Source organism: Rutidosis leptorrhynchoides, chromosome 9 (genome assembly GCF_046630445.1).
Source record: "Rutidosis leptorrhynchoides isolate AG116_Rl617_1_P2 chromosome 9, CSIRO_AGI_Rlap_v1, whole genome shotgun sequence".
NCBI lineage: Eukaryota > Viridiplantae > Streptophyta > Magnoliopsida > Asterales > Asteraceae > Rutidosis > Rutidosis leptorrhynchoides.
The window spans coordinates 7,997,337-8,017,739 of NC_092341.1; the positions used below are offsets into that span (position 1 = coordinate 7,997,337).

The 20,403-nt window shown below is 34.7% G+C and overlaps 1 protein-coding gene across 1 annotated transcript; it reads left to right on the top strand.

The window, feature by feature from the left end:
* The first annotated feature begins 13,341 nt into the window (after positions 1 to 13,341).
* On the top strand, positions 13,342 to 19,856 carry LOC139865751 (WD-40 repeat-containing protein MSI4-like). Its single transcript, XM_071853850.1, has 15 exons — positions 13,342 to 13,665; positions 14,685 to 14,748; positions 14,853 to 14,939; positions 15,040 to 15,102; positions 15,668 to 15,733; positions 15,822 to 15,896; positions 16,105 to 16,180; positions 16,272 to 16,467; positions 16,639 to 16,720; positions 16,840 to 16,913; positions 17,411 to 17,522; positions 17,612 to 17,686; positions 17,934 to 18,001; positions 19,281 to 19,380; positions 19,501 to 19,856. The coding sequence occupies exons 1-15, from the start codon at positions 13,532 to 13,534 to the stop codon at positions 19,597 to 19,599; spliced, it is 1,371 nt and encodes a 456-aa protein (XP_071709951.1). The 5' UTR covers positions 13,342 to 13,531; the 3' UTR covers positions 19,600 to 19,856.
* Positions 19,857 to 20,403: the final 547 nt, after the last annotated feature.

A 20,403-nucleotide genomic window follows, 5' to 3' on the forward strand; every position in this document is an offset into this window, starting at 1 on the left:
CCTCTCTCACACAGGTGTAAATGTGTGAAAAAGCTTCCAAAGGTTTATTAAATTAAATTAAGTATTTTAAATATAACTATAAATATCTATCTATCTATCTATCTATCTATTTATATATCTATCTATTTATATTTATATATATATATATATATATCTACTAGGTTTTGAGCCCGTGCATTGCACGTCAACTCAAAAATCGTTCCAAAATCCTATATATAGACATGCATAGATATATATATATATATATATATATGACAGCCAAGTGATACGGGTTGGATAGATATAGATTACAAACATGAAGAGAGATACGAGTTAGAGTTAAGATTATCAATGCCAAGTTATATGATGGTGCATTTGGATGTTAATTTGATTACAATCTTCAATTTTCTCAGCACCTTAAATCAAAACCTTTAATAATCCATTGATAATTGATGAGACCGTTATTTTAGGGCTAGATTGTGATAATAGAGAAGTGTTATATTTTTTAATTAGTTCCTATTAATATGTTAATATGTTTCATTGATTGATATATTTTTTTAACATCAATATATTTTTTAATTATTCTAATTAAATTTAATTTTCTTCTCAGTTATTGTTTTTTTTATTAACTTGTTATTATAAAAATTATGAGGATATAACATGTGTAAATTCCACTTGTCATTAATTCCTATTAATACTCTCCTAATGACACATATGCTAATTTAAACTCTCTTTTATATAAGTATATAGATATAGATATAGATTTCTATATCTATCTATATACTTATATAAAAAAAAAAGAATTAATTATCCTAATTGTCAACCAAGGTATTTTTTCAGAAATATTCAAATCCTATACTCTCTTCTCTTTTTCACTTAAAATTAAAACTCGAGAATCACTATTATTTTTTAATATGTCGGTTTCCTTTCCTTTCTGTTAAAAAAATAACTTAAGAATGCAGCGTAAGATTTTCTTCAAAAGCAAGCTAATACAGATGGTTCATTCTCATCCATCTTCTTCAAGTAAAAATTAGGGTTTACATCATCTTCCTCAACTCGTTTTCTTTATGATTTCACACGTTGTCATATTGGATTAAAAAGCACCAACTCGTTGAATCTCGATTAGGGCTTTCGAATCTGCTTATCATCCAGGTTTGTACTTTCTGAAAGTTTCTTCTTTAAATCTCTTCACTGTATTTCTTTCTCCTTCAATCTTTAGTTTGTTTCATTCATTAATTATTTACAATTTACTCACTTAGGGTTTTTGATTTTGTTTTCACGTATCATTTTTTCAATTATCAGAAGATAGGATCAAATGCGCCTCTTTGCCTCTTCTTATCTATCCATCTTCACCTAACCATCTTCACCAACAGGCGGTTTTCTGATGATGAACATTTGTTACTTGATTCTTGCTAGACAATGATTTGGATATGCCGTCTTCCATCATACACCAAGTCACGAACATAGATACGAAGGATTTTTGCTCTCTATACTCATTTCAGTTAAGGTATAAAAGCATTACAAGTTCTTTCAGGTAAGTGAATATTTTAAGCTTAGGGTTTTTATTAACATTATTGAATTACTATTTAATCTATGAATAAAAATAAAATGTTTTGTATTTAGGTCAGAAAACATATACTAAACCTGCAAATCACGTGCAAGCGCCAGCGATAATGAATTGACTGACTTAATGAAGGTGTGTTGCTCCTCCATAATCAACATGATCTGTTACCTCTTATATTTAATTATGAGTTATTCCTTTTGATTTTGTTAATAATGGGTGATGTATGGATAAGAAAAAAGGGAATGAATGTACTGTATTTAAAGGGGAGATAGAGAAATTACCCAAATAGACAAATAACACCCTCTCTCTTAAAAATAAACATTGTCAGACACCTTTTTCATCAATAGACATTGGCTTCTCGAAAAACCCGTGGTTAACCATCGCGCCTCACGAAAACATCTTTAAGCCAATGAGGAACAGCCATGTGTGAACCATGCTCTCGTATCGCGTAATTTTTGTTTCGAAAATCCCGTATTTCGCGAAAACCATCTCGGAACAGCCGTTCCATTGCGCAACTTATATTGGACGAGCATGTAGACAATTTTAAAGGATAAGATCCCAAAATACTTATACTTGAATGGCGTATTAGAGAGTAAAGAATTGGATCTCAAAGAATACGAGATCACCTTTAGGGTTCATCCAAAACATCTTACTCTACAACTGTAACGACCCGACCAAAACCGTTATTGACGGCGCCGTTAACTTAGGTCCCGTTGCATGGTCGTAGTCCCTATATGAGACTCGTTTGACCAAAATTATGTCGCATTCATTTGAAAGGTACAAGACTTGCAAGTTTAGTTTACAAAACCGTTCGACAACAAGTCTAAGTTTACAAAAGTCATAAAGTATAAATGAAATAACTTGCGACATAATTAGTTTAAAAACACAGTTGCTATAAATAGCGTAAGTATGTAAACAAAAGTTTGAATCCAAAAGTGCTATCCCTAGCGTATGCATGCATGGTTGACTCCAATCAAGTAATCAAAGAGTGCGGAAGCATGTATCAAGTAGCCAAGTATGAACCTGAGAAAACATGTAGAAAACTGTCAACGAAAAACGTTGGTGAGATCATAAATGTATTTGTGAAAGTATGTTTTTGAATCACAAGGTTTAGTATCAAGGCGTATACATCTCTAAAGATGTGTTTGTAAACCATAAGATTTAGTATAAAGTGAATATCAAGCGTATACATCCCAAAAGATGTTGTCTGTATCACGAGCACCCAATTACCAAAACTTAACTGAATCTTACCTCTGCATAATAGTGTTAGAACCTACACTATATACCGAAAATACGTTTCATCCGTCAGATGAGGGTTCGTCAAACCCGCATGGCCACACAACATAATTTCTCGCTCACACCCTACAAGTGTAACTAATGGTAATTGAACTTGAGGATTTTCGTTCTAACTCGTATGTATCTTTGCTCTTGTATTCGCATTTGTATTCAAAGTATGAAAGTATAAACCGTATAAATGTATATAAAGTATATGTTTCTCAGCCCACGATTTAAAAGTATAAAAGTATTTGCAAAGGTGGGACTATGATCTCACCTCGAGTGCACGAGTATAAAAGTACTTCACAAAGTAACGTATGCATGAAAGTTGCTTAGCCTTGACCTAAACAAGTAAGTTGTGTCAATTAACCGGTTACGATACAAGGTCGGGTGAAATGTGTTCAATTAGTCCTATGGCTCGTTACGACTCGATTAAATATAGCATGTGAATCAATTTGTCAAGTTTCATACAAGAATCACGTATAAAAGCATGTTAGAACGATTGCATAAAAGTTTGGTTAAGTTTGACTAAAAGTCAAACTTGGTCAAAGTCAACGAAAAAGTCAACACGTTCGGGTCGGGTCCCGGACTATTTTTCTATGCTAGTTATTCATATACAAGTATATTAGAATAAGTTTCATGTGAATCGGAGGTCGGTAGCTAGTCAAACATTTCACGTGAAATGGGTCCAAGAGGTCAGAATCTGGCCAGGTGATTCTGCGCGCCGCGCGGGGATGTGGCGCGCCGCGCCACTACCTGGGCAGAGAATTCTGGTCAGTTTTTCCAAGTGTGCACGAACCAAAACCTTTTCTAACACAACACTTGACCCGCAAACACTTATAACGCCTATCATACATCGTTGGAAAGGTATTTTGACGAGGAATGCAACTAAGTACATATTATCAATCAAAACATGCATTTAAAATAATCAAATTCTCGTCAAATGTTCAATGAACGTTCATAATCAAAGTTTCAAGTTTGTAAAACGCATTTCATGATTCGGGCAACCAATTTACACATATGATATGCCGTTTTGAAGGTAATGAAGCATACATTACTACTAAACACTAACAATTAACATTTCATGGCATTCAAGCATCAAAAGTTCATGTCAAGAACTATCAAACCCTAGTCAAACATCACAAAATCCTTAATCGGGTTTTTGAAGTTTTCTTAATCAACCTACACATCAAAATGTAGCTAATGATACTAGTAACACAATTAAAACATGAACTTTAACAATTAAACAACTTTTAATCATCCAAAATCAAAGATTAAGCTAACCCACTTCAAAAGTTCAAACTAGTTACTCAAATCAACAAATCGAGCAAACAAAACATATATTCATGCTAGACACGAGCCATAGACACTAACTAACACAATTTCAAGTCAAAAACACGAATTTAAAGAAATCTAGAGTTTTAGAAATGTTACCCAAAATCAATGAAGTTAGTATCCAATCGTAGAGGATGATGAGAGGATCAAGAATATGTAGTTTGTTTTGATGTTTGCTTGCTAAATCGAAATTAGATGATGAATCTTTTGTTTGAAGGTTGAGAGAAAAGATAGAAGTAATGAAGATGGTGGAGATGAAAATGAATGGAGGAGGATGGAGTTGACTAGTTGACCTAGTCAACTAGTTTGGCTCTTTGGCGAGTTTAGTCCCTCAAGTTTCAAAGCGGGTGCGGGAATTAACCAAACGAATATTTTAAAAACGCTCGTGTAAATGGGTGACGTTAAAATTAAATAACGAGGGATATTATGAACGTTAGTTAACGAAAGACACGAATTTAGATAACAAAAGGTATTATCTAAAAAAAAAAACGGTGTTAAAATAAATTAAACGGAAAAACGCAGGATGTTACATTATCCACACCTCAAAAGAAATTTCGTCCCGAAATTTAGTTGGAAGTAGTAGTTGTTGAATCTTCCTCGAGCTCTTGCGTAGGAAATTCTACGGATAAGTGGAGGTACGTCCTTGGGCAATTCAACGGACTTCGACGGTCGGGATTTTATGTTGTTTTAAGATTTGGTTTCACGATTCACGGTTTCATCCGGTTCTCCTAGGAAGTGGAATTTGTCATTGATAGTAAGTTCATCTGAAAGGAATAACAAGTTCTTGTTTGCAAGACACGTCCTTAAGTTGATACATCGGATGTTGGATAAACGGAGACTCAAAATGAGTCAGAAAATCTAGATGACAAGCAACGGGTACAATACGCTCCATGGTTTCAAAAAGGATTAGTATATCGCGGATTTAGCATTCCTATGTTTCCCGAAACGGTTTACACCTCCTCAAGGTGCGACTTCTAACGTGACGCGGTTTCCCACATGGAACTCGAAAGGTTTACGTCTAACATTGGCAAGCTCTCTGGGCGACTACGAGTCGTGTTGGGTCTTTCTTGAATATGAATAAATTTTCTCAGTTGCTCATGAATAAGCTCGGCCCCGGTGAATTGATCATCGTTTACTTGGTTTCGACAAAAAGGAGGATGACGTTTCCGGTCACATGTGGTTTCAAAAGGTGTGACGTTAAAACTCGAATGAAAATCATTATAGTACGAGGATTAAGCTAAAGGAAAATACTTTTCTCAAGTAAATTTGAAGTTAGTAATACAACTCGTATTATGGATTCTAAGGTTTAAATCGTATGTTTGTTCGGTCCGTCGGGTTGCGGATGGTGCGCGGTACTCATGTCTAAACGTGGTCCCGAGGCTTTTTGTAAGGCACTCCGAAATCTAGAAGTGAAACGAGGATCTCGATCCGAAACAAAGTACATTCCGTAAGGTATATTTGAACAAGTTTGTTAGGACAAGTTTCTCAAGAAAATTCGCGTCGCGGAAGATTTATCGGTTTCCAAATACGTTCATCGAGACTATTCACCCTCGAGGCGAATACTAGTATAACGTGAAGAGTCTCTCTCCATTGAGAATTTAAAATAAAAGATTTCCTGAACCAGAATTACGAGTGTAAGGCGAGAGAAGTTTCCGCCTCGATGCGAGCATAATGAGTAAATTGTAGTTAGTCAATAAGACTGTGCGAGGACGAGATAGTATACACGTGTAACATACGATTGAAGTCAAAAGGAATCGGTAATTCATTCGGAAGCATAAGTATAGTTCGACAAAAATCGAAGGTGTGTCCCCGGTATGGTTGTTATCAATATTCTCGGAGTTTTCAGATGTCCAACATGAATAGATGAAGTCATGTACATGGCTCATGGTGGTGTTTAGGTTGATCGAGTCTAACCACCATCACGTGTCACTAGAACTTTGGTATGTCTTACCGTAATATAACCACGTTGATCGAGTGTCGTTATATTACGCTAACTCATACCTCCATTCCCACATCACTCTATAGATTCAAGTTCGTGTAATCGTGAAGTTTAAAATAAACAAAGTGTAACGACGTCTCTAACGTGACTCGTATTAAATCGAAAGAATTAGTGCAACTATAAAGAAGCGTTCCCCGAGGGAAGTGTATAAATGATTGTTCACGTCAATGTGGTTCGAGTCAGACAATAAGGTATTCAGGTATGAAAAGAGTAACGAGTCATGATAACGAGTAGCACGCAACCGTAGTGATAAATGTTGATGACGATACTCACCTAGAGTAGTGATGTTAGTAACACCAAAAAGTAGATAGTAAGAAACACCAGCGGGAAACCGATAGTAAGTTGAAACGGTGGCAAATAACAATCCGGGAGACAGAGTTCCCGAACAAGTGTGACTAATGAAGTCGTCGTCATCCATACGTGTACGAATCATGAATTTACGTGTGTTACCAAAAAGTGGCGGAATACGAGTTCGTATGATGAAGGTTGGGTACCATTAAAAAGTTTGCCTAAGAATGATTCAAGTATAATGCACAAGTAGTCAAGTAAGTGCTATCTATAGCAAATGTATGTCAGAATGCAATGGCTAACTATCCGGTTGTAGTCTAGATTCACTAATGCGTCCTAACGACTCTGTCAGACACACTAATGCATATCCTAGTTCCCTACAACCAACGCCCTGATACCACTTGTAACGACCCGACCAAAACCGTTATTGACGGCGCCGTTAACTTAGGTCCCGTTGCGTGGTCGTAGTCCCTATATGAGACTCGTTTGACCAAAATTATGTCGCATTCATTTGAAAGGTACAAGACTTGCAAGTTTAGTTTACAAAACCATTCGACAACAAGTCTAAGTTTACAAAAGTCATAAAGTATAAATGAAATAACTTGCGACATAATTAGTTTAAAAACACAGTTGCTATAAATAGCGTAAGTATGTAAACAAAAGTTTGAATCCAAAAGTGCTATCCCTAGCGTATGCATGCATGGTTGACTCCAATCAAGTAATCAAAGAGTGCGGAAGCATGTATCAAGTAGCCAAGTATGAACCTGAGAAAACATGTAGAAAACTGTCAACGAAAAACGTTGGTGAGATCATAAATGTATTTGTGAAAGTATGTTTTTGAATCACAAGGTTTAGTATCAAGGCGTATACATCTCTAAAGATGTGTTTGTAAACCATAAGATTTAGTATAAAGTGAATATCAAGCGTATACATCCCAAAAGATGTTGTCTGTATCACGAGCACCCAATTACCAAAACTTAACTGAATCTTACCTCTGCATAATAGTGTTAGAACCTACACTATATACCGAAAATACGTTTCATCCGTCAGATGAGGGTTCGTCAAACCCGCATGGCCACACAACATAATTTCTCGCTCACACCCTACAAGTGTAACTAATGGTAATTGAACTTGAGGATTTTCGTTCTAACTCGTATGTATCTTTGCTCTTGTATTCGCATTTGTATTCAAAGTATGAAAGTATAAACCGTATAAATGTATATAAAGTATATGTTTCTCAGCCCACGATTTAAAAGTATAAAAGTATTTGCAAAGGTGGGACTATGATCTCACCTCGAGTGCACGAGTATAAAAGTACTTCACAAAGTAACGTATGCATGAAAGTTGCTTAGCCTTGACCTAAACAAGTAAGTTGTGTCAATTAACCGGTTACGATACAAGGTCGGGTGAAATGTGTTCAATTAGTCCTATGGCTCGTTACGACTCGATTAAATATAGCATGTGAATCAATTTGTCAAGTTTCATACAAGAATCACGTATAAAAGCATGTTAGAACGATTGCATAAAAGTTTGGTTAAGTTTGACTAAAAGTCAAACTTGGTCAAAGTCAACGAAAAAGTCAACACGTTCGGGTCGGGTCCCGGACTATTTTTCTATGCTAGTTATTCATATACAAGTATATTAGAACAAGTTTCATGTGAATCGGAGGTCGGTAGCTAGTCAAACATTTCACGTGAAATGGGTCCAAGAGGTCAGAATCTGGCCAGGTGATTCTGCGCGCCGCGCGGGGATGTGGCGCGCCGCGCCACTACCTGGGCAGAGAATTCTGGTCAGTTTTTCCAAGTGTGCACGAACCAAAACCTTTTCTAACACAACACTTGACCCGCAAACACTTATAACGCCTATCATACATCGTTGGAAAGGTATTTTGACGAGGAATGCAACTAAGTACATATTATCAATCAAAACATGCATTTAAAATAATCAAATTCTCGTCAAATGTTCAATGAACGTTCATAATCAAAGTTTCAAGTTTGTAAAACGCATTTCATGATTCGGGCAACCAATTTACACATATGATATGCCGTTTTGAATGTAATGAAGCATACATTACTACTAAACACTAACAATTAACATTTCATGGCATTCAAGCATCAAAAGTTCATGTCAAGAACTATCAAACCCTAGTCAAACATCACAAAATCCTTAATCGGGTTTTTGAAGTTTTCTTAATCAACCTACACATCAAAATGTAGCTAATGATACTAGTAACACAATTAAAACATGAACTTTAACAATTAAACAACTTTTAATCATCCAAAATCAAAGATTAAGCTAACCCACTTCAAAAGTTCAAACTAGTTACTCAAATCAACAAATCGAGCAAACAAAACATATATTCATGCTAGACACGAGCCATAGACACTAACTAACACAATTTCAAGTCAAAAACACGAATTTAAAGAAATTTAGAGTTTTAGAAATGTTACCCAAAATCAATGAAGTTAGTATCCAATCGTAGAGGATGATGAGAGGATCAAGAATATGTAGTTTGTTTTGATGTTTGCTTGCTAAATCGAAATTAGATGATGAATCTTTTGTTTGAAGGTTGAGAGAAAAGATGGAAGTAATGAAGATGGTGGAGATGAAAATGAATGGAGGAGGATGGAGTTGACTAGTTGACCTAGTCAACTAGTTTGGCTCTTTGGCGAGTTTAGTCCCTCAAGTTTCAAAGCGGGTGCGGGAATTAACCAAACGAATATTTTAAAAACGCTCGTGTAAACGGGTGACGTTAAAATTAAATAACGAGGGATATTATGAACGTTAGTTAACGAAAGACACGAATTTAGATAACAAAAGGTATTATCTAAAAAAAAAGACGGTGTTAAAATAAATTAAATGGAAAAACGCGGGATGTTACAACAACAGGCATCAGATTCGGGTGATTGCGGTGTGTTTGTATGTATGTTTTTATATCGATTAGCTTTTAACAAGTCGGTTGAACACCCCGTACTCGTAACGCCTAAACATGCCGCTTTGTGGTATCGAGAGCGGATGCTTGATTTATTTTGGGACTGTAAGATGTAGTAAGTAGGAACTAGTCGATAATTTTGGAAAGCATGTAGGTGTTAATTTTGGAAAGTATGTAGGTGTTTATATTGTAAGTTTATGCAGCAACATTTGAACACTCGTTGTTAGGCATTTCTGCCACGCCCAACCGTTTTCAATAGTTCCACGGTGATTAAGTTGATTGGAAAATTTATAGAGTGTGATGGTCTATCTCCATGTCCGAAATTTCATACTTCTTTCTAAACATCCACAAGTGTTAAGTAATCTGCTAAAACACCTAACCAATAATCAATATGATAGGAAATTTAAATGCATCAACATTAATTAAATTTAAACAAGAAGTTAAGCTTAAAACAACTCTATACATGTTTAACAAGCATTATGGTTCTTTCAAATCACAAGTGGGGAAAATATATGATTTTGTTGAAGTCATGGAGACACGACACTGACTACTTTGATGATCTTCAGCACCACATCGCCCGCAAACACTTATTTTCACCCCTCTCTCCTTGAGATGGAATTCTTGACGTTTTTTTGGTCTACCAGCATTGCGCTTGTTTGTTATATGAGGTAACAAAACTTGATAATTATCTGGAATAACCCAATTACAAACATCACCTACAAAGGTAGTTTCCTCAGCATAGGTAGACGTATAACATGCCATCGTGAACCATTGTTTTGTCAAATCAGCACAGTTATCAATACCATTTACCTTATATACCGCTATAATAACCCAGAGTTAGTCCATTTTTTACACGAACATTCTTTAGTCTCCAAGTCTACGAGACAATTAGATTTTCCATCGTTGACTTGGTAACGAGTTTTACTAATTCTATACACTTTCCACATGTTTGATTTACGTATTCTTTTGTAAATCTTTGTCTCCCCGTAAGGTGTAAGTATATGACCAAGTTTTTCGTACTTCTCTGCACAATTAAGTACATTTCATAAATATTACGTTAATGAGAAAATCATGTAATTTAAATTAAGTTTGGTATTTTACCTCCAAGTGCGCGTCTTTTGAAAGACCATCTTTGTACTAAACCTCTAAAAAATTCCATTATCACTGTTATAGGCATTTTTCGTGCGCAAGCTGATAATGAATTTACCGACTCAGCACAACTAGAGGTTAAGTAGTTATACCTATTTACAGGACAATGAGCCCTAGACCATCTATCTAACTACACACGGCTAAGCTTATCATATGTAATTGCATCAATGTTAAGAAGTTGTTCCATATAATAATAAAATTCTCTCACTCTATGAGTTTTGCATATTTTTCAAAAGAGTCAATCTTGTTTTTTTGATAAATTAATGTTCATCAATAAATGACGACAACATATACCATGAAAAGCATCCGGGAAGATTTGACGAATCCCTTGAGCAATACCTAAATGTCTATCGGAAATGAAAACTAAATTCGCAACATCGCCTATGCATTGTCTTAACTTGGTCATAAACCAAGTACAAGTTCTACCAGACTCACCGCCACAGATCCCGTAAGTGAGTGGGACAATATTATTGTTCCCATCCACTCCCACATCAATCAAATTAGAGCTTGGATGTTTCCCCTTCAAGTTTGCCCAGTCAACAATGATTAAAGGTTTGAGATTTTTTAGAAACGTATGTATCTAAAAAGATAGTAAAAAGTTATGTTAAACTACATATTTAAATATTATGATACACTAGATATAAAACTTATATGTTAAACTAATAAGGTAAAAGATAAAGAAATTGTTACCGAAACACCCAACATCATGAAACATATATCAAAACGACCATATTGGTCTGTCAGTATCTCAATGAATGAGCCTGGATTTTTTAACTTCAAGTTATAAAAGTGATACGGAAGCTTATTAAACGATTCTGCATGACCACCTCTCAACTTTTCCAAAGCTGCTTCCCTACCACACCAAGCCTTGCTGATAACTTATTTTAACGTGATAAGTATCACCGATGTCTTCGATATATCCTTTGGCCTATAAACTCTGTTTGGATCTTTCAACTTTTGGGTCAACAAATCACCCATTACAGCTTTGTATGTGTTGCGGTGTTTTGTTTTGATTTTTGTCATTGGACAAGTATGTGTGTCATTTACGGAGGTAACATGAAAAGGATCTCCATGTGTTGCGAGGGAAGTATTTATCTTCCAGTCACATCCTTTATAAATGCACACAACATCATATCTTGTTTTAAAAGAATTTCTTATCTTATATTCGTATCCTTCTTGAATAGAATTGTGTGCAATAACCTTCTGGCATTCATCTTTGTTGACAAACCAAACATCTTTGACTAACGTAACCTTTCTATTATCATTTATTTTGTGTAATGTGATTGGTTTAAAGTTTTGAGCAGGGGTTTATGGGGGCTTGGGCATGAAAGAAAATGTATTTTCTTTCCAGTCCTTGGGAGTCATGTATTTGGGTGGACAATCATCATTTTCATCTTCCTCTTCATTGATGAAATTGTGATCATCATCACTTTCAACTTCAACATGTTTATGATGTTCACCATGTTCATTATCTTCATCGTCTTCGTCATTGTGACCATGTTCGACATTTTTATGCCAAACTTGTCATCACAATCATCACCGAGATCCACGACATATTCTTCCGTTAATTCAACTTTATCATTTGTGTTACGTTGAGGAAAAAATTGTGGAAAGAGGTACCGACATCGTTAGATGAATTACGATTATTGTGAGAATGATGTGGAAAAAACGAACTGTAAAGTCCATTTTCTTTGGAAGGGAGTGAAATGAAGTTGGAGTTTTCAGGTATTGAGTAAACGTTTGTTTACTATCATTATGAATTTCAAAACTTTCAGGGATTGTAGGCGGATGATAATATTGAGGACCTGAAAAAAAAAATAGTGTGGTCGGTCGAGACCTTGAGAATTTTGAATGGAAAAGTTACAGAGCTGGTTGGGTGGATATTGTGGAGTTGTATAAAAAAGTTATTTATTTGGTTAGGATACTTAGGACTAGATTGATGTGCATTAACAATGTTTAAGTGCTCTGTTTGCTTAGAGATTGAAGGTTCATGAACAAATACCTCAAGTGGTCTTTTGATGGAATTACGTGCTGCGTCTATAAAGAATGAAAGCTCTTCATCCTCGGTGATTTCCATTGAATAATCGGATTCTTGGAATTTATAAGATAAAGTATATCCAAGATGCATTTGTAGATCAAACTTTTTCCCAATATATGTAACAAATTTGTCGTAGGTTGTATTAACGTTCAAGTTAACACCACGCCTGCTAGAACTTGTCACTAATATTACCTTTACAGCTTCTTTTTGTGAACTCATTATGTTATTAAAATTATTAACGAAATATTATGTAAAACAGAAGTTTGACGTAGAGATAATAGATAGATTCTTACATCCTTTTATACAAAGATGATGATGCTGAAAAAAAAAAAAAAAAAAAAAATAATTATGAGAAAGTTTGGTAGAAAATGTTTGTGAGAACTCAATGTTTTTGTCAGAACCCAATTTTTATAGTGAAAGTTTGGTACAATTGAATAGACAACTCATTATTTTTCGAGAAAGTTTGGTACAAATGAATAGACAACTCATTATTTATCGTGAAAGGTTGGTACAATTGAATAGATAACTCATTATTTTTCAAGATAGTTTGTTACAATTGAATAGACAACTCATTATTTTTCGAGATTGTTTGGTACAATTGAATAGACAACTCAACATTTTCGCGAAAATGTGGTACACTCTAATAGACAACTCAACATTTTCACAAAAATCTCATACACTTGAATAGACAAATCAACATTTTCCAAAACTGCTAGTTTTTCAATTTCCACTATAAATACTCCCACATTACTCGAATGAAAACACACATTTCACTTCACTGACTCAAAATCATAAACACATCGTTGCTCGTAAATCATTGAGTTGTTAACTTGTTATTGACTTTCCTAGTCAAAAGTATAAACCTCGTATTGAGTTTTTGACTATATTGAGTCAAACAATTACTTTCACCAACACTCACAAACGTACTCATAATAGCTTCAGTGAATCTCAGAGACAAAATCAAGAGAGAAAATGAAGGACAGAGGTGTTAAAGCAGGAGGTCAACCATCAGTCAACGAACGTTACACACAATGGAAGTCTTTGGTCCCGATTCTCTACGATTGGCTCGCTAATCACAACCTTCTTTGGCCTTCACTTTCTTGCAGGTCCCTCACTACACTACTATTCTCACCATTTTTAGGGTTTCCATTTATTTTTTTCTTCCCTTTTTATACTTTTATTACATACAGTATGTTAATTACTTAAATGTGTCAACTTTTTAGAATCCAAGCAGGTCCTTAAACCCTATTTGTTAAATTAGTCATCAGGGTTTTACTAAGGTGATTATGTTGTGTGCCTGCTCGTAGACGTTTTTACTGTAGACTGTTTGTTTTTCTAAACAAATAAGATAAAATAATGTCTTATTCTGTCTGCAATCTTCGCAGACATAGAAATGTGCTTCTAAGTGCTGCAGATAGGATTAAGTTATTTTGCAGACATAAAAACAAACAGCTTCGGTATTCAGCATAACTTACAGACCTTTAGACCACATCTTCATTACAGAGATGGTCCGCAGATCTTCAGACAAAAACATCTTAAAAAACAAGCAACACCTAAGTTTATATCTTTATTGATTTTTTTGAATCTTTAAGTTTGGGGTTGGTTCAAGGGTTGTTGGGAAATTGCTTATTTTGAAGCTTGCTTAAGTTATATGGTGAATGCCACAAGAAAGTACCAAACTTTACATATTTCCTTATCTGGGGTACTCAGTTACAGTTTTTTTTTTTTTTTTTTTGTCTATTTAGGGTATCTATACCTTTTGCAGCATCATCTCATGACTTTAGAAAAAATGTTTGACGATGGTTTTCGGACTACATTCACGCATCATAACATAAAATATGGGCCTTTTTTACCTTGTGAAGCATCACAGCAGAAAAAAATTGTTAATCACAAAACAACTTAAGAGCTTCAACCTTTTAAATTGATGAAAAAGGTCTGTTTTTGGTGGTAAAAATAACTTAAATACAATAAACTGAATAAAGGATCGAGTTTCTGAAATGATTTTGTGTCATTTACACTAAAATATAATTAGGTAGTAACTTGATTATATTAGAGGGTTATGTGAATTTGCGTTATAGACTTATAGTGCATGTCACTCACATTAGCCACATTCCTTTTTTGATAGATGGGGGCCACTGCTAGAGGAAGCTACTTACAAGAATCGCCAACGACTCTACCTTTCAGAACAGGTGAATGAAACTCTTTCCTAATATGGAAAATAAATTTTTTTAAAGGTAATGTGGTTTGTAAAGCTCTTTATTGATACTGAATTCACCTTCATATATGCTAACAGACTGATGGTAGTGTTCCAAACACACTTGTGATAGCGAATTGTGAAATTGTTAAACCAAGAGTTGCAGCTGCTGAACATATAGCACAGGTATATCCTATGTAACTTCACGTTAGTAATTCACTATACGAGCTCCAAGTTTTGATATTTAACATCTGTTACATTCGACAATTGGCCAATTGTGATTTAGTTCAATGAAGAAGCACGATCTCCCTTTGTAAAGAAGTTTAAAACCATCATTCATCCTGGAGAGGTATTGCAATCTAATCTACATAATGCTATCTATATTCTCTCTCTTTTTCTCTAGAAACTTATGAGCATGGTTGTAAACGGAAGTTGAGGCGGTCGATGCGGCGGTTTGGTGACTAGCCCGTCCCGATTCGAAGAAAAATGTTTAATAAGTCGGGCAACGGTCAAAATTCAGGTCAAAGTTGGGTCAAATTTTAAAGATTAGCTGGAAAAAACCCGACTTACATAGCATCCTTAAAGATCAATTAATAATTAATAAATACACTATAATTATAGAAAACATTATATAAAACTAATATATTATTTCAATTAACACCACATCATCTTATTTGTGAATCATTTATTCTTAAATTATTTATGTTTAAATATTTATATGTAACAGTCAAGTCCGTCTTAACCGACTTGACCTTTCAAGGTCTTGACCAACTCGTCTCTATCTCATGTCTTTTTTCAACCTTGCTTATAAGTCATACTTGTATCTCCATTTATGTATATACTTTGCATTTTCCGTGTCTAGTGCAATTTCATTGATCAAGGCGCTTTTTTTGACATTTCTTGTATTTGTAAAGGTGAATCGTATCAGAGAGCTTCCTCAAGACAGCAAAATAGTAGCCACACACACAGACAGTCCTGATGTATGCATATAGTTTCCTTGTTTCATTTTGTTTGTATGCGGTATTTATATCAATTTGACTTTATTTTTCCGTGTTTGTTCCCAACCAGATACTTATCTGGGATGTTGAAGCTCAACCCAACCGACACGCTGTCCTAGGGGCCGCTGAGTCCCATCCTGATCTGGTGGGCCCTTCTTCTACATTTCTCTTTTAACTTTCATTCATCTTTTATATCTTTCTGCCATATCCTAGTGTTAGAGTCTTTCGAGTGCATATTTCTTGTGATGTGGATTTGTTGATTTAATTGGTCATCTGGGTTTATACAACTGTATTATCAATTTATTAAGTTCTCGAGGCTGAAAGTTGATCTTGTTACGTTCATTATCTTTCAGATCTTGACTGGTCACCAAGAAAATGCAGAATTTGCTCTTGCTATGTGCCAAAGTGAACCATTTGTACTCTCTGGAGGTGATGCATCGCAATTACATATTTTTTTCCTACTTTTTTCAATGCATATTAGTCACTAAATAATTAATATCGTTTTTTTGTATTGTAACAGGCAAGGACAAGTCAGTTGTGTTGTGGAGTATTCATGATCATATCTCGACTTTGGCAACCGATTCTGTCGCAGGATCTAACGGTGGTAAAAGCCCAAAGGCTGATGATAAACTTACCGAGAGCCCCAAAGTTCAAGCAAGAGGCGTATTTCAAGGGCATCAAGATACTGTCGAGGATGTACAATTCTGCCCGTCTAGGTAACTCACACCGTCTTTATAACGTGAGCATGTTTCTATTTATCTCGAGGTCTCAAAAGTTGATTACATTTGTAACATGATTATACCGTGTTTAATGTTTTCTATTTAAATTGTTTTCACTTGTATTTGCTAACTCGAACTTTGTTCATTTTTTTTATCAATGTGTTGAAGTGCGCAAGAGTTCTGTAGTGTTGGTGATGATTCTTGTCTTATTTTATGGGATGCGAGAACCGGGTTTTCTCCCGTTGTCAAGGTAATTTTCACATCTAATATTTCTGATATTTTTTAATGACTCACGTGGTTAACGTTTGTTTTCCCTATAAAACTGCAGTTGTTAAAAATTATGTAAGTTTATTTAATTATTCTCTGCAGCTCGAGAAAGCTCATGATGCTGATATCCACTGTGTTGATTGGAACCCCATTGATGAAAATTTCATTTTGACCGGGTATATCATATATATATGTTACCTTTTTGTGTATATATTGCATATAGCTCAAGGCCTTTTAATTTTAAATTGAATTAAATGACCTGGAAAATTAATCATATAGAATTTTTTTTTTTTTTTTTTTGAAAGGCAAGTTGTTGGCATCGAATACTCTCATTTGCCACGCACGCACGTGCTTTCGGGCAGGAAACCCGAACCGCATTACAGGGATCAGAACCTTATACCATCCCGAGGGGCAGGCGGTCGGACCTTGGTCCTGAATACGGGTCGGTAAAACCTTCCCCGGGGCAATCCGGCTTTCAGGAAATAAATCTCACGAATATTTTTAAGGGGAGGGACTCGAACTTGAGACCTCCCCACCCCCATCCCAATGCACAAGTGCAAAGGGGTGAACCACTGGACCACAAGGGTGGTTTCATTAATCATATAGAATTAATCTAGCTGATATATATATTTGGTTCTGAGCTCCAGAAATTAAACTTCATTGTCGTTTTCAGATCGGCTGATAACACCGTTCGCTTGTTCGATCGTCGAAGTCTCACTTCTAATGGGGTTGGATCGCCCGTACACATATTTACAAATCACAGTGCATCTGTTCTTTGCGTACAGGTAATAATGAGTTTTCTGACTTAAAATAAGCACTTATCATGATACTAAATTATTTATCGTTATTGATGGAGTTAAATAATATATTTCAGTGGTCTCCTCACAAATCGTCTATTTTTGGAAGTTCGGCTGAGGATGGTGTCTTGAACATCTGGGATCACAATAAGGTTGGAAGCCATACATAACTGCGTTTTATTTCCGGTCATCTTGCAAATTTGCATACTTTTGGCAGCGTATTTGAATGCGAAGTTGCGAACAACTTAATAGATTAAAAATTATCGCCTCTTCTAAAAATGCTAGGGGCTAGTGAGTTTAAAATCTGTATGGATTGTTTTGCATGCTTCTGTTCATTGTTTACGTACTTGTTATTTGTTCCAGTTTAATGTGGTTTAAACATCTTTGTTTTATGTTCAGGTCAGTGAACGTTCTGGTCCGGCCTCGAAATTTGCACCAGGACTTTTGTTTCGTCACTCTGGACACAGGTACAAAGCTGCTTTTTTTTTTTTTTTTTTTTTTTTTTTTTTTTTTTTTTATATTTGGGTAAAACAACTCAGATTGGGCTGACCTGCAATGCAGCCCTTATAGTTTTAATTAGTGTTCAAATATGATTACAACAACTATAACTATAACTATATTACTGAAGAATAAATTCTCTCTTTATTATAATAAAATAGGGAGTGTATAAGCATTGTCAACACTTTGGAAGACTTTCGACTCATTAACCTGTTTATTTCTTTTGCCCCGCACACTATAGATAATTTATAACCCAAATTTACACTCTTTCTCGGTAAATGAATTGAAATTTCCGCCTCCGTCTTTTGGTATAGCCTATTTTTGCATAGTTATTGCAGGTTAATGATAAGTCATATATACAGTATTTATGTAATTTGCATTTGCCTCTCTTGTTATTTACCAGCAAATAATTTAAAGAAACTTCCATATTCACAAAGAAAATCGTCAACACTTTTTGATGATTTCTATCCGTTGACCTGTTTTTGTTTTTTGCCTACCCATTCTAGATAAAATAAACCACAATTTAGTCTCTTTTGCCTACCCATTTTAGATAATATAAACCACAAATTAGTCTCTTTTTTCGGTTGATGGGTTGAAATTGCCATCTTCTTCATATGCTATAGTTCATTTTGCTTAATATCTGCAGATCAATAATAAGTCATATATACAGTATTTATGTAATTTCCAATTGCCTGTCTCTAGTTTTTTAGCAGTAATAAATATTTTAAAGAGACCTCCATATATTCATATAAAACTGTCAACACTTTGAGATAAACTGTTTGTTTCTTTTGCCCTGTCCATTATAGATAAAAATAAAATATAACCCAAGATACTCTCTCATTTTACATTAATGGGTTGAAATTGGGTTAATGGGTTGAAATTGCTATCTCTTATTTGGTATAGTCCATTTGGCATATTAATTGCAGGTTAATGGAATAAGTACAATATAATGCATGAAAGACTAAGTATATACACATGACATGCCACGTGTATAACAATCACATAAACAACCAAGCCTCATAGGCTGAACCAAAACACATCAAATAGACTCAAGCAATAATCTGTTTCGCGTAACGAGAGAATCATCTAGACCCAAACAAATGTTTCGTTATCGAACAAAGAGATGTCTGGTCAAGTTACTCAACCGGACAAATTCTTGTCTGATCTAAACCCCGCTTGAATTTTGAAAAACCCACACCCACCCATTTTGCACAAATGAAGCTACTGATATTCATCTTATGATTGCAGGGATAAGGTAGTCGATTTTCACTGGAACTCACATGATCCGTGGACTATTGTGAGTGTGTCTGACGACGGCGAAAGCACCGGTGGCGGTGGAACTCTGCAGGTAGGATTATTTGTTTATTACCAGAAATATATTATATTTCCCATAATTGTTAACAAAAAAGTAATATATTACATATGGGAATCGAATACGTCAAATATTCTTTTATGACGGACTGTGCAGATATGGAGGATGATTGATTTAATCCATAGGCCAAAAGATGAGGTTATCGACGAGCTGGAAAAATTCAAATCGCACATCCTCACTTGTTCAACTCCGTAGATACAACTATCGAACTTCCTAAGCATTTGATTAATTAAATGTTTGGTGTTATTGTACTTTAAGTTTCGTTGTAGTTGCAGGATTTGAGACATGTTAAACTCTATTGTATTAGAATTCATGTTGTCGAAACAAAAATTTATTTTTGATTTTTATTTAACTTTCGTCACTAGGGCTGTAACGGAACAAGAAATCTATGATTTCGGGAGGAGTTTGCAATTTGCGTATGAATGGTTCGATTTGGATTGTGTTTTTTTTTATAGATCGGGTCCTCAACTTGGAAAGGTCATCTTTATTGTTACTAAGTCCTCGACCCGCCCATTTTGTGATCTCTAGTGTAACTAAAGCTTAGCTAAAGATAGTGACAAACATAAATATCCATCTATCTATCTATACATTATATAAAACGTGTAACAATAATCCTACGTGTCAAATTCTGATTAATTCACGCCACATGTCAACTCCTCCTTTATTCCTGTCACGTGTCAATCTATCAGTTATTTTCATATATTAATCGAGTTATTAAATTTTCTAATTCAATTTAATATACAAATTTTATTACCTAAAATACTATATTGTATTACCATATAATATTAATATTAATATTAATATTATATATTATATTATTATTATTATCAAATTATATTAAACGATGCGTTGATTTAATATAAATATTAAATTAGTAGACATTATTACAAAGTATTATTATATATGTTATAAATTATAATATAAATATAAATATTTATTTATTAATATTATAATATTATCTATGAATGATATTTTATATAATATCAAATTAATTTACAG